Below are 15645 nucleotides of genomic sequence, written 5' to 3'. Positions count from 1 at the left end.
ATAGAGGCTGTAGCTGCCGGCCTTATGCCACAGCCACAGCAATGCAGGATTCAAGACACGTCTGTGACCTGTGCTATAGCTCACAGCAATGCTGGATCCTTAACCCACTGAGCAAAGCCAGGGATCAAACCCAAAACCTCATGGTTACCAGTCGGATTCGTTTCTGCTGCGCCACAATGGGAACTCCCAATGAGTGAATTGTACAGTAAGTAACTTATGCTTTAATAAAATTCTAAAAAAAAGTACAATTAAAAAAAAAAGAAATACTATGGATAGATCTCAAGTTACACTCAGGAATACACAGCTTTAAATAAAGCGAACTCTGTATTTAACTTAACAAAAAGAGAAAAGAATAAAATAAAACAGGATAAGTAACTAAAAGTGGGAATGATATACATTTAAAACAAATAATCAAAAGAATAAACGAACTCATAAAGAGAGATCACCTCCACAGATGCAGAAGAAACTAAACGATGCATTAAAGAACATATGAGTTAATACGGGACCCACTCGGAAATGACCCAACAGGGAAGAAACATGCAGACTTATCACTGAGCGAAGAGCGGGCCCAGCCGAGTTCTATGTCATGGCCTGTAAGATGCGTATGTTATTCCGTATTTGACTTTTGCTGAAACGGGTGCATTTTACCATCCCTGGCATCATATGGCAGCGTGAGAGAGTGGCCTAAAACATTTTCAGCTTCAGGAAAGATCACTATCAGTGCATCTTAGGTTTGATAAAATACAGTAGGACAAAAAAGGGAGGAAACTACAGACCAGCTTCATGTAGGAAACATGGAAGCAGAGAGTCTAAGGAGAATTAATACACTGAAGCCAGCACATGTAAAAAGTCACACTGGGACAATACTGAGGTTTATCCCAGTAATGCAAGGAGAGCTCAAAAGCAGAAAAGCTATCAACACAGCGACATTAACATCCCATGGAGAAAGACCATGAGGCGTCCCGTAAAACTCAGCAGCAGCGCTACCACGAAACCAAGGAGACAGGTGGTACTGGTGGTAACCAAGCACCTGCGAGCGGTGGGTAAAGGCCAGGCGTCAGGAAGCCAGGGCTACCTTCACCCGAGAAAGGAAACGCCGAAGCCTTCCACCAAAATGGCAGATAACGGGAGGCCTGCTCTCAGGTCTGTTATCTGTGTGTGACTGGTCCTAGCTAATGGCGTGATAACATTAAAATAACCAGCATATGTTGGTATAAATATTGGAAGAGAGATAAAAGCAGCTACTTACAAATGACAAGACTGTATATGCAGACACTAGTAAAAAAAAAATTACTGAGATTAATAAGAAAATTTGGTAAGGTGACAGAATAAGAAAATATTTAAAGACCAACATCTTTTTGTTAGGTGAGTAAGAACTAATTAGAAGCAGAAATGAAAAAAATGTAATTCTGTCCTAAGAGTGACAAAAACTATCAAGTGCTTAGGAGTAAATTTAATGCAAAGGTAAAGATTCCCAAGAAAATGGTAAAATCTTTTAAAAAATCAGAAAATAAGACTCAAAAATAAAAAAAATGGAGGTGATTTACCATTTTCCTAGATGGGAAAAGAATATCACAAAAATAATAATCTCCCCCCGGTTAATATAACTTCAATGTAATCCCAATCAATTCCTATTTTTTCCAAACCAGACAAAAGTTAACACGCACAAATTGTTATTTATGGCACAGATACTCTGCAACAGCCAAGAACGACGTGCTGAATGAGGCAGCAATGAGGGGCACGGCCTGACACGTGGGTGTGCAACAGAGAACCCGTCCTCCGAGCCGTGAGAGCAGGGCCCACGCTCCAGCTGCGATGGGCCCTGGGGCCTGGGCCTCGGCAGCCTCCCCCCCACCCCGCCCCGACGTTTGAGTTTTCCCGCTGGGCCTCCTCAGGGCAGCAGGCGTCCCCTTCCTCCCTGGCGGGCCCCCTCCCACTGGTGGGGTGGGGTGCTGGCGCCAGCAGAGCAGGCCCCGGGTTCTGCCTGAGGCGGGACGCCCGGGACCTGGAGCAGGGGGCCTGCAGGCGCTCCACACAGCGTCTGACAGTGAGCGACACGGAGGAAGGACGGGCCGCCTGGGAGGGGAAGGCTCCCCAGACCCGACCTAGGATGCACGTTACCTGCCACAGAGCCAAAGCAAACGGCAGCCAGACACAAGCCCCGTGACACACAGGGAGAGGAGGGCCTGGAGGCCGAGCCAGTGAGGGGCTGCAAAGGCATCCATGAAGTCCCTCCCTCCGCCACCCACTGCTCCGGCCCTCCAGCCTCCCCCCCTGCCCGCGCATCTGCGTGAGCTCCCGCTCCGCGGCGCCCCGCCCCGCGGGCAGAAGGCGCGGGAGTGCACCTGCCAAGACGACGGGCCTCCTGCCCCGAGTTCACTCGGGTGAAAATTAACTGTACCAGACCCACTGCTCTGAATTTAAGGAATGAAAAATGCCCCATGTTTTATTACACTAGTCTTAGAGCTTCGTAAATGCAAGTCTTCAGAGGGTTCACATCTGACTTTGGGGGCCTGACCCTACTTCCCCTGATAAGTAAGGTCTTACGTGCTTCGACCTTTTCAAAGTCTCCCAGAGGAGCCCTTTTAGGGCCTGATCACCCTCAGATGGAAAGGGGTAGCTATGTCGTTTGGGGGGACATCGGGAGCCCAGAGCACCGCTCCCTGACCAAACTCATAGGAAGCCCCGGGGAGAGGAAACCCTCCCATGACTCACCAGGAGAAAGTCCAGAGAGGACTGGTTCCCGCCCTCGCTGCTCCACCACCGCACAAACGAAGCGGCGGTGGCACAGATTTTACAAGTCCTCTACCTGCAGTAACCCCCTTCTGAGCTGCTGGAGTTCTGAGACGAATGAAAGAGAATTACTGCAAAGAAAACTGCCTAGCTTAATTACAATCAACATGAAAAGACTGAAAGCCTTTCCTTGGTGGGTTTTGTTTTTTTCAGTATTTTATATCTGTGAAGTACGCGTGTTTACATGCTCCTGATTAAATTGCTCTGTAATTTGAAATATTAGTTGGGTTAGTGGCATTCAATCTAAAAAAACAAAAACAAAAAACTTACTAAGAAGAAAAAATAACCTTACAGAATTTAAACACAGCAAAGGTACAAGCAGCTAGCAAACTATCGAAACGTAAACTACTCCTTCCCCCAAATGGGCAAACTTTAACGTTTAAAAGATGAATAATAAAACTTACCTTTTAAAGACGGTAGTTTCTGAAGTTCTCTGCTATTGCTGGCGCTAAACCTGGAAGAATTTTGCCGTTTGTCTTTCTTCACTATGGGCTGAGGGGCTGGCACTTTTATTTTATTAGATACCGTAGACGGGGCAGCAACAAGGCTGTTTTTCCTGCTGGAAATCTGTTTCCAAAAGTGAAGACAACAACAGATGAACATGTCAAACGGCTGTATTTTACAGCACAGTTGAAACAGGGGAAAACACACACACAAACAAAAGTCGCACCCTGGGACAGGCTCCTTCGCTGTCCTGCACACACGTCCTTCCTCTCCCGAGCCTCCACCCACCTCCAGCGAGGCTGGGTTTCCAGAGACCGTGCACAGGCCCCTAACCGCGCGGGTCTTCTTCCAACGCTCTGACCCTGGGCTGACGTGCTGACAGGTTGACAGTGACCCTTCAAAGATGTTCACACCCTCATCCTGGAGCCTGTGAGGGTGTTTCCTTACTGGGCAAAAGGAACTTTGGGGGTGTGATGAGGCTAAGGACCCCGGGTTGCCAGGCTGGGCCCTGGGGATCCACACAGGTCTTGGCAAGACGAGAGCAGGCAACGAGGCATCGAAGCCGAGATCGCAGGGAGACTGGAAGATGGTGCTCTGACCACAGAGGAAGGGGCCCTGAGCCAAGGCGTGCAGGCACCCCCAGAAGCTGGAAAACACTGGAACTGTTCTCTGGAGCTTCCAGAAGGTGCCAGAGGGCCCCGTTTTAAACGTCTGACCTCCAGAACTGTAAGATAATGAGCTGGTATCCTTTCTTCAAGCCACCACGTCTGTGGCAAATTTGCACAGCAGCAACGGGAAACTAATACCGTTGAACACCTCACAAAGGACAGCTTTCCCTGCTGGTTCACCACTCAGCCCTGAAGATCAGTGAAGGCTACGTAAAAGCGCCTTCCTCCTGAGCCTCCCAGACGGACTTCTTTCGAGCCCCTCCCTGCATCGTCTCCAGGCTCCACCTTCAGCGCGCCCACCTCCAGGTGGCATCGTGACAGCTGGGGCCACATGCTGTCAACATGTGGGGTGAGAAGGGGCACTGCAAGCGCTCAAGCAGCGGTGGTGTCTGAGTGTGGAGGCCACAGGGGAGCTGGGAGCCCCTGCCACCCTGCAGGCCTAAGGGATCGAGCTCGCCTGGGAGCCCTGAGGGGCTCAGCTGTGCTCAGCCTCAGTGGTGACAGCTGACAGATGCAAAGGTGAGTGGCCGCCACCGAGATTCTTTGTGCAACACACTCACTCCTCCCAGGCCCAAGAGTGGAGTTGGCATCTGCACACAGGCTTTTTAAATTTGTCATAAAAACATGACCCCACCAAGCCTCTTCCAATTACGCCAAGGAGACACACCAACTTGAGCCCCCAGTTATCTGCTCTCCTCCTTGAATGGGATTTTTACTAAAAAGAAACAGCTGCTCTATTTATTTATTTATTTTTTTAGTTGTGCTGGGTTCCTAGTCATGGGAACCCATGCTTTTTTTTCCTGCTTTTTTTTAGGGCTGCACCCGAGGCACATGGAGGTTCCCAGGCCAGGGGTCCAATCAGAGCTATAGCTGCCGGCCTACACCACAGCCACAGCAACGGCAGATCCGAGCCGCATCTGCGACCTACACCACAGGTCACAGCAACGCCGGATCCTTAACCCACTGAGCGAGGCCAGGGATTGAACCGCAATCTCATGGTTCCTCGTCAGATTCTTTTCCACTGTGCCATGATGGGAACTCCTGAGCTGCTTTATTTTTAATAAAGTAACAGTAATAAGTAAGCGTAAAGAAGTAAGAACTGAATTATTGTTAATCCTGTGCTTAAACATACTTGTGAAGTTTGCGGAGATGCCATACTGCCCGCAGACAGAACTCTAAACTGGGAGCCAGGGCCTGGGTTCCCCTTTCTCCTAAAGTGGACCGACTGTTCCTTCCTCAAAATGTGCTTTCTTGGGCTTTGACCTTGACATGTCACTCTTTCCTGAAGTGACATGGGACTTTCTTCCTTAAAAATCCCATCCCTAACTCTCCACAGAATCCCCCAAGTTAAGTAAAACCATCCTGCACAGCTTTCTCTAGATGCTTCCAGAAAACCCTAGTGTTAACTCTGGTCTGGAAGGGCGCCTCCTAGGAGATATTTTAAACGTTGTTACGTGTCCAGGAGATGAAAGTTTCTTTTTATTTTTCTATAAAGCTGAAGCCAGTGCTGTACACGTGATGACCCCAACAAATAACTGGGTACAAATATGAACAAAAACAGCCCCACTGCTGCTCCTACCCTGACAGGAGGATGGACTGTGCATCTCACACAACAAAACATGGGGATTAGTGCTCCGACACACAAAAGAGAACCACTCCACGGGAGGGGGCCCGCTGCGGAAGGCTCCAAGGTCTAGACCACAGAGTTACCCCTAAGACCTGCCACCACCGCCGCCGCCGCCGTCTCCTCTCCCGCTGACCCCGAGGTCTCGCCTCCCCCTGGCCTCCCCGGAGAGCAGAGCGCTCTCCTCGGGACGGGACGGGGAGAGAGCAGCTAGAGAGGGTGGAGCCACCGGCCGCTCCAGCTTCACGGCCATCTACGAAGGCCCCGCGGGCTCGGGCCGCCAGCCCCCTCCGCCTGCGGGGCCTGCAGGCCCGCCCCTCGGCCCCAGGCATCTCTGCCGGGAGGACCGGGTGGCCTTCCCCTGCTGGGGGACCATCCGCCGCGAGAGAGCAGGGCGCCCGCGAAGCCCCGGGAGGGCCCCCACTGGGCACGTGCAAGGACGCGCGGGAAAAGAGCGGTGCGTCTGCGCGCAGGCGCATGCGGGTCCGTGCGCGGGCGCGCGCAGCCCTGAGAGCGCGCGCAGGCCGGGGCTAGGGGCTGGCGAGGCTCCGGCACCCGGGCCAAGGGGAGAGCCCGCCGCCGAGCGCTGCCCGGCCCCGCCTGGCCAGCGTGGGAGGCGAAGCGGGTGGAAGTAGGTTCAGCTACGGCTGCGACTCCACCTCCACGAGGACCACACCAGGAGCCCGAGCTCCCGCCTCTCCCATCAAGCCCGTGACTGGTTTATTTCTCCAACACGCTAACCAGCGGCTGACACCGCCGCCTGGTTGCCTTTTAGGATATTTAGAAGAGTGTCCGCCAGAGTAGTGTGATAGTGGCATAAGGACAGCCGTGCAGAGAGATCGATGGCATAGATTTAAGAGCCAAGACCACTGAAGGGAAAAGAAGTGTCTCCAACAAACGTTGCTGAGACCCCTGGACAACGACCTGCAGAAGAGAAAAGCTGGCTCCCCACCTCACAGTACATAAAACTGACCCCAAACGGATCAAAACCTAAATAGAAGAGCTAAAACCATCGAACTCTTAAACAGAGGTAAATCTTCGTGATCTTGGACTTGACAGTGGCTTCCTAGCTGTAACACCAAAAGTGCAAGCGATAAAAGGAAAAAGATAAATTGGACTTCGTAAGAATTTAAAGCTTTTGTGTATCAAAGAACACTATTAAGGGAGTTCCTGTCGTGACACAGGGGAAATGAATCTGACTAGGAACCATGCGGTTGCTGGTTTGATCCCTGGCCTTGCTCAGTGGGTTAAGGATCCAGTGTTGCCATGAGCTGTGGTGTAGGTCGAAGACTCAGCTCCAATCCTGTGTTGCTGCGCCTGTGGTGTAGGCCAGCAGCTGTAGCTCCGATTCGACTCCTAGCCTGGGAACCTCCATATGCCACGAGTACGACCCTAAAAAGGGGGGAAAAAAAACCACTATTAGGAAAATGAAGATATAATCCACAGAACAGGCGAAAACATCTGCAGGTTATGTATCTGATACTGTCTAGTATCCAGAACAGGCAACAGCCTCAGGGGTATCGAAGCTATTACAGGTTCTGCTCCAGACCACTGCACTAAAGCAGATGTCACGATAAAGCAAGCCAGACCAAGTTTTTGGTTTCCCAGTGCATATAAAAGTTACCTTTTCACTATACTGTTGACCATTAAGTGTGCAATAATATTACACCTAAGAAAAACAATGTACATACCTTCATTAAAAATATGCTATTGCTAAAAAATGCCAACTATCTTCTGACAACACAGGGTTGCTACAAACCTTCCATTTATTAAAAAACCCAGTATCTGCAAAGTGCAATAAAGTGAATACGCCTGTGTTAAGAACCCTAACAACAGAAAGACAAACACAGATTTTAAAAGCCAGCAAAAACATACGCTTCCAGCAATCCCATTCCTGGTATGTATCCAGACAAAACTATAACTCAAAATATATACGCACCCCTATGTTCACAGCACCACTATTCACAACAGCCAGAACACAGAAATAACCTGCATGTCCATCAACAGATGAATGGATAAAGGCGCACCATATATATGCCACGGAATATTACCCAGCCTAAAAAAGAATGAAATCATGCCATTTGCAGCAACAAGGATGCAACTAGAGATTCTCATACAAAGTGAAGTCAGTCTGAAAAATACCATATGATATCACTTACATGTAGAATCTAAATTATGACACAAATGATCTTATCTATGAAACAGAGATTCACACATAGAGAAAATGGACCCGTGCTCCTGGGCATCTACCCAGAGAAAACCATGACTCAAAAAGACACATGTACTCCAGTGCTCACTGCAGCCCTCCATACAACAGCCAAGACATGGAAACTCCCTAAATGCCCATGGACAGAGGAGCGGATCGAGAAGATGTGGTACATACACACAATGGAATATTACTCAGCCACTCAAAGGAAAGAAACAACGGCATTTGCAGCCACATGGATGGACCTAGAAATGATCCTGCTAAGTGAGGTCAGTCGGACGGTGAGACACCAGCATCAAATGCTACCACTGACATGTGGAATCTGAAAAAAGGACACAATAACTTCTTTACAGAACAGATACTGACTCACAGACTTTGAAAAACTTATGTTTTCCAAATGGGACAGGTTGGGGGGTGGGGGGATATACACTGCGGGTTTGGGATGGAAATGCTACAAAGTTTGTTTGTGATGGTCGTTGTACAACTATAACTGCAATGGAAAAAAAGAAAAAATATATAAATAATAAAAAAAAAACAGAAAATGGACCTGTGGCTTGGGGAGGGGGGGGGAATGGAGTGAGAGTCTGGGGTTAGCAGATGCAAACTATTATACACAGACTGGAGAAGCAAGGTCCTCCTGCATAGCCCAAGAAACGATATTCAGCATCCCGCGATAAACCATGATGGAAAAGAATATAGCTGTTCACACACATACATAGATATTTTTTTGGGGGGGGGCACACTCATGGCATATGGAGGGTCCCAGACTAGGGGTCAAATCGGAGCTACAGCTGCCGGCCTACACCACAGTCACAGCAATGCCAGATCTGAGCCGTGTCTGCGACCTACACCACAGCTCACGGCAACGCCAGATCCTTAACCCACTGAGCGAGGCCAGGGGTCAACCCTGCAACCTCATGGTTCCAAGTTGGATTCGTTTCCTCTGTGCCACGATGGGAACTCTGGAAAAGAATATTTTAAAAAAGAATGTATAGGAGTTCCCATCGTGACTCAGTGGTTAATGAACCTGACTAGCATCCTGGCTTCACTCAGTGGTTTAAGGATCCGGCGTTGCCGTGAGCTGTGGTATAGGTTGCAGACGAGGCTCGGATCCTACGTTGCTGTGGCTCCGATTGACCCCTAGCCTGGGAACTTCCATGTGTCGTGGGCGCAGCCCTAAAAAGACAAAAAGACAAAATAAATAAATAAAAAAGAATGTATATATGTATAACTGAATCACTTTGCTACACAGCAGAAATCAACACCACACTAGAAATCACCTAAACTTCAAAAAAAAAAAAAAAAACTAGAATAAAAAAACTGGCAAAGAACTTCAACAGACATTTTTCTGAAGATACAGAAATGGCCAATAAGCAAATGAAAAGAGGCGCAATGCCTTTAGCCATTAGGGAAATGCAAGGGAAAACCAAGCGACTTGCTGAATCACACCCACTAGGGTGGCTATAATTAAAAAAAAAAAAAAAGAGTTCCCACTGGGGCCCAGAGGAAACAAACCCAAGAGCAATCCATGAGGCTTCAGGTTCAATCCCTGGCTTTGCTCAGTGGGTTAAGGATCTAGTGCTGCCTTGAGCTGTGCTGTAGGTGTAGGCTGGCAGCTACAGCTCTGATTCGACTCCTAGCCTGGGAACTTCCATATGCCACGGGTGTGGCCCTAAAAAGCAAAAAAAAAAAAAAAAGAATGGTTATCTTGATAGAAGCTATGACACTGACGGACCTTGAAAACATTAGGCAAAATGAAAGAAGCCAGCCACAAAAGGCCATCTCTTGTATGAAATAACCAGAACAGGAAAATCCACAAAGAGAGACGGCAGATTAGTGGCTGCCAGGGCCTAGGCGCAGGAAGAAATGAAAAGCGAGGGCTTAATGTGTGGGAGTTTCCTTTTGGGGTGAGTAAAATGTTCTGGAACTGGAGAGTGGTGACACGTGCAAAACACGGTCAACCTACTGAATGCCCCTAAGTTTCGTGTTGTTTATTTTACCGCCTATAAAAACGTGTCTCATCTGTTCCTCTTCAGCTTGTTTAGGGAACCCCTGCCCTCGCCACCCCGTCCCAGGCAGAACCAGGAGCTTCCCTCTTCTGTGACCCCCACTGACCTCTAAATAGGGCCTGGCGATGGGAGGTGGGTCTCCCTCCAAGAGGAGACTGGTAGCTCTCTGAAAGAGCTTGTTTTTTGGGTTTTTTTCTTGCTTTTTTTTGGCTGCTCGACAGCATATGGTGTTCCTGGGCCCGGGATCAATCAGATCCCAGCCACAGTTGCAACCTATGCCGCAGTAATACCAGATCCTTAACCCAATGTTCGGAGCCGGGCGTCGAACCTGCTGCCTGGTGCTAGAGATACCACCAATCCTGCTGAGTCACAGCTAGAAGGTCCTGAAAGAGCTCATTTTTTTTTTTAAACTATGAACCAACTCCAGTTCATGTCAAGGACAGCACCAAAGCATGCAAGGGAGGAACCAGTGTTGGACAGAGAAATCCACACCACAGCCACTTACCCCACGAGGGGTCCCAAAGGGTCCTTGTCCCTCCAGGCTGACTCGCTGGCAGCCCGGGCTGCAGGTGGCAGGCTCGCAGGGCTGGCTTGTGCTCAGGCGCGGAAGGCACCGATGCTGGCTGAACCATGCCTGACAAACGATAGGGAGCTTCCTTGGCCCAGGCGCTTACTTGCAAAATGAAAACTGGCCTGTCTTGCTTGGAATTACAGACCGTTTTTGCCAAGAGCAATGGTCCTGTTTAGTTGACTTGGGTTAGATCTAAAACAGGCTGACCTCTTCCCTGCGTCCGCACTCTCCGAATGGAGCTTGTGGGCAGTTCTGTTTTTATCTCTTCCTTCAGTGAGGAGAGATGTGCCCCTGGGTTTTCTTCGGCCTCTTCATTTCAGCTCCATGATGGGATTCATCAAACCCTGCATCACTTAGCCAAAGGGCTGCCCTTTTCCTTTGTCTGGAAGTCACTGGAAGTCAGTAGTCCCCAGAGGTTTCTAAGCAGGCGTGGGGACCCCCCACCCCACCCCCACCCCCAAGCTAGAGGCAGCGGCACTTCTAGGTGGGTGGTAGGGGCCTTCCCTTCCCAGGGCCCCTTCATGGGAGGAGGGCTACAGAGGCTTCGGTGAGGGCTGGGGTCTGTCACCACGGGGTGCCGGCATCGTCCAGGCCTGGGCAGTGGGGGTCTGGAGCTGCCCTGGCTGGGCCGCTATACCCCACAGCGCCCCAGGGAGCGGGGGAGGAAGAGGGCACTGTCTACCCAGGGGCTCAGGCCCCCACCCCAGTTCTTCCACAGCAACCCCCAGGAGAAGCGTGGTTTCTAACTAACACCAGGTGTGTCAAGCCTGAGAGTCTCTGTGCCCATGGGTGCCCCTAAACCCCTAACCTCCTATACAGCCAGGCAGCACCCCAAAATTGGAGTGGAAAAAAAAATCTGGTCAGCAGATACATGGGTGTTTGTTGGGTTCTCTGTACTTTGAGATATTCCATTCAAACAACAAAAGAGACAACTAGAGTTGCGACAAAGCCTCACTCTAGATGGTTTTCCATATAAAGGATCACTGTACTAAACAAACACCTCTTCTCCTCCATTCCAACACTGAAATTCCAAAAACTCCCAACCAGGAGTTCCCTTGCGGCTCTGTGGGTTGAGGATCCGGTGTTGTTACTGCAGCAGCTTGGGTCGCTGCTGTGGCACAGGTTCCATTCCTAGCCCAGGAACTTCCATATACTGTGGGTAAGACCCCCCCCCCCAAAAAAAATCACAACTAGATGTAAAACCTTACTGTTCAACTGGGCAGGGGCCAAATGACTGGTCTCCCGATGGCTTCTAGATGGTGAACGGGGTCAAATCAAAAACAAAGCTGCAAATGGAGGTTCCCAGGCTAAGGGTCGAATCGGAGCTACAGCTGCGGCCTACACCACAGCCACAGCCACGTGGGATCCAAGCTGCATCTGTGACCTACACCACAGCTCAGGGCAACGCTGGATCCCTGACCCACTGAGTGAGGCCAGGGATCAAACCTTTGTCCTCATGGATACCAGTTAGATTCGTTTCCGCTGCGCCACAATGGGAACTCTGAGATCTTTTTAAACATGTAAGTCAGATCTTCTCACTTTGCTGCTCACCCCACTGGCTTCCCAGCATCCTTAGAAATAAGACTCCAAAACCTTGCTGACGGCGGCTAAGACCTACCGGGCCTGGCCTGCGTGCATCTCTCCAACTCCACCCTCCCACTCGCCGCCCTCACTCCTTTCAGCCAAAGTGGGCTTCCCGCCGGTGGACACGCCAAGCTCACGCCTGCCTCAGGGCCTCTGCGCAGATGCTTCCCCTGGCTGGAACACCCTTCCCCAAACCTCTGCATCTCCGGCTCCTTCTTTGCACTCAGGTCGCTCCTGTGACATTATCTCCTCGGAGACGGTCCCTGACCACCCGAAGCAGCCTCCTGGTCTCCAGCACAGGGGCTGCCGGAGGGGGTCCTGCCCCCCCCAGGGGTGTCTGGAAATGTGCGAGTGCAGTTTCAGTGTCACCATGACCAGGGGGTGCTACTGAGGTCAAGAGCCCCAGGGCCACGGCTCTGCCAAGTGCGAGACGGTCTCACGCCAAAGGCGACCAGTGCCCCTCAGAAACATGAGTGCACACGGCACTCCGAGAAAGCAAACTGCGCCAGGGTGGGGGTCCTGCCGTGTCCCAGGCTGAACCCCCAGCACCGGCGAAGGGGCTCAGCACAAGGCAGGCTCTCGGAACGTAGCTGTGGGGTGACTGGGAAGGGAGGGCCAGGTAAAGGGGGGAAGGTGACCCTGCGAGACAGAAAGTTCACTCCACGAGCAGAAAGGCCTCTTCCCTCTAGTGCTCAGACCTGCCTCCCAGGAGACGGGGACTGCGGCGCGAATCAAGCGGTCCAGACAACAGGCAAGTCTGCTCAATGCTCCGTAACAACCTCTTCCGGCAGCAAACCTGAAAAGGGGCGGATGTGTATACATACGTGTAACAGAACCACTCTGGTGTACACCTGAAACTAAGACAACACTGTAAGCCAACTATACGCCAATAATAAAAATTAAAAAAAAAAAAAAAAAGAATAGAGAGTTCCTGCTGTGGGGTAGGAATCCAACTGCAGCCGCTCCAGTCACTGCGGAGGTGTGGGTTTGATCCCCGGCCCAGCACAGTGGGTTAAAGGATCCGGCACTGCCGAAGCTGTGGTTCAGACTGAATCCCTGGCCCAGGAACTTGCATCAGCTGCGGGTGCAGCCATTAAAACAGAACAAAACAAAAATAAAACTCAAAAAAGCAAGAGTCTAGAGAGGTTTGCTCTGAGACACAGGGCTGAGAGTAAATCACCTAAAATGGGAAACTACAGACTTTTGTACTGTTTTACTTTTTTTTGTTTGTTTTTTGTCTTTTTAGGGCCACACCCATGAAATATGGAGGTTCCCAGGCTAGGGGTCAAATCGGAGCTACAGCTGCCGGTCTACACCACAGCCACGGCAACACGGCATCTGAGGCGTGTCTGTGACTACACCACAGCTCACGGCAACGCCAGACCCTTAACCCACTGAGCAAGGCCAGGGATCGAACCCGCAACCTCATGGTTCCTAGTCGGATTCATATCCGCTGCGCCACGACGGGAACTCCCTGTTTTACTTTTTAAACCCCAACCCCTCTACCCGCCAAATGTTCTTCTGTGGTCACTCAGGGCCCACTCCCGTGGGGAAGAGCACAGCCGAATCTAGTTTTAGGTGTGGGTCTTTGGAAGGCAGGCGGGTCCTGGACTAAGTGGTGAGTGGCCGCTACCTCCAGCTGACCACCAAAGCCCCTTTTCTTCTCACCTTTCTCTTTTCCCTAATTTTATCCATTTCCTCCTCTTTTGCCAATTTATGTCTTCTTTCCTCTTAAATTTAATCTTAAATTTGATATTTCACATTAAGAAGAGTGATAGCTAAAAAAGTTAAGTTAAATGCGCTCATGTTAGAATTACTTTGAAAGATATTGCCAGGGTCTAAGGTAGCTCTGCCAACAGAACTTTCTGCCATGTGGGGAAGCTCTGCATCTGCTATCCAACAGGGGGCCATTAGCTGCATGTGGCCCCTGAGCACTGGAAATGTGCCCAGTGTGACTGAGGAACTGAATTTCTCAATCCAATTTAATTTTAATTTCACCCTAAACAGACTCATGTGGCCAGTGGCTAACATGTAGGACAGCACAGGTTCAGCAGCTCAGAGCCACCGGGCACTGATATCCCACTGGGCAAAGACGGCCTTAGGTCAGAGCCAACATCCCTTTAGAACTGTGCTAAAGTTCATCTTTATGATTTTTTTATTTTTTTGGCCACACCCAGGGCACACGGAAGTTCCCTCCCGGGCTTGGGATTGAACCTGCACCAGACCAGTGACCTGAGCCACAGCAGCAACAACATTGGTTTCTTAACCTACTAGGCCACCAGGGAACTCCCTAAAGCTCATCTTAAAAAACACTTGTGAGGAGTTCCCTGGTGGCCTAACAGGTTAAGGATCCAGCATTGCCACCGCTGTGGCTCGGGTTGCTGCTGTGGCTCGGGTTGCTGCTGTGGCTCAGGTTCGATTCCTGGCCCAAGAACTTCCACATGCCCCCAGGTGTGGCCGAAAAAACAAAAAACAAAAAGCCCATTCAAGATAAAGGAAAATACAAAGTCCTCAAATGAACGATGCTTTCCCCTCTCCCCTTCGAAAGCGTAATTTCTAGGCCCGCTCTCTCGCTCCCCCAGGTGGAGAAAATGAAGATGACACTGTCGTTGGGGTTTGGGGAGCAGCCCTTCCCTGCAGGGGCTGTTCTCAAACCTGACCAAGGGCGGGGGTCGGGGGATGGACTGGGGATGGCATTTGCACACTGAGGTACAGGGGATGACTGGCCAACGGGGGCCTGCCGTCTGGCACAGGGAACTCGACCGAGTATTCGTGACCATCTATGTGGGAAAGAATCTGCAAAGAGAACGGATGTGTGGTCCTGTCTAACTGAATCCCTTTGTCATACAGCAACTATCACAACACTGCAAATCAACTCTACTTCAGCAAAACTAGAAAAAAAAAAAGAAAGAAAGAAAGAAAAAGAAAAAAAGAAGCACCCGGGAAGTCTTTGCTCAACACAACGTACTGACAAAAAAAATGCGAGGCTGTTACCAAAATGCCGGGCCACGCCCAGCAGCATCAGTCACACCCTGACTTGGCTGGTTCCCAATGTTTACGGAAACACTGAGGACTTGTGAGAGTTGCAACCTTTCGGAGGAATTTTTCCTGTGACTTAGGAAAGCATCCCCAGGACTCACGCTGGTGCAGAGTGACTCACTTCCCACACGCAGGCGGAGACCCCGCCGCCGCCGCCCGGCAGAGCTCCAGGTCTGCACTCACTAGGAGCCGCCGTCATGAACGGAACACCTGGGACCATTTCCTGTACGCCACGTGACGGCCTCTCTCTAGAATTACGCATCCCGTAACAGAGCTTCGACTTAAGAGGGAGACGTGCTGACGGATGTCATCTGCTGGGTCCCCTGCGACGTGTTCCCACCACCAACACGCATCCGCGAGCCCCATGACTGAACGATGAGCCCGTGTTGGCTGAGATGCTTTAAAACATCGGATTTCCTCACCCAAAGCTCCAGGTGGCTCTTTACAAAAACGTTGCCCATCTTGTCCCATCAACTCACGGCTGCGAGTGTGACTGAACAAGTGACTCCCCGGCAACAGGAGCATCAGGCGTGACGCCTCACAGACCACAGGGCTGAGTGCTTCACAGCAAGGACAACAGCCCTCAATCCTCTCCCTGGGGCCTGCACGGAACAAGCGATGCTCAAAACAAAGCTCGCTCTCTCCTTCTCTATACACACACACGCACAGCTTAGGAAATATTTAAAATATGCAGGTGTCTTCTGAAA

The 15645-nt window shown here is 50.5% G+C and overlaps 1 protein-coding gene across 4 annotated transcripts in view; it reads right to left on the bottom strand.

Annotated features, from left to right (window-relative positions):
• The window catches only part of PPP2R5C (protein phosphatase 2 regulatory subunit B'gamma), a 138883-nt gene that overhangs the window by 115717 nt on the left and 7521 nt on the right, over nucleotides 1-15645 (bottom strand). For 3 of the 4 annotated variants that reach the window (XM_047795495.1, XM_047795493.1, XM_047795496.1), the window contains exon 3: nucleotides 3198-3360. The exons of the other annotated variant lie outside the window; for it this stretch is intronic. In XM_047795495.1, coding sequence (XP_047651451.1) covers nucleotides 3198-3360 — 163 coding nt within the window. The remainder of the gene's footprint in view (nucleotides 1-3197; nucleotides 3361-15645) is intronic. 4 annotated transcript variants of the gene reach the window in all.

The sequence above is a fragment of the Phacochoerus africanus genome, chromosome 9, assembly GCF_016906955.1.
Source record: "Phacochoerus africanus isolate WHEZ1 chromosome 9, ROS_Pafr_v1, whole genome shotgun sequence".
Lineage (NCBI taxonomy): Eukaryota > Metazoa > Chordata > Mammalia > Artiodactyla > Suidae > Phacochoerus > Phacochoerus africanus.
This window is presented reverse-complemented; position numbering and strand designations above follow the sequence as displayed.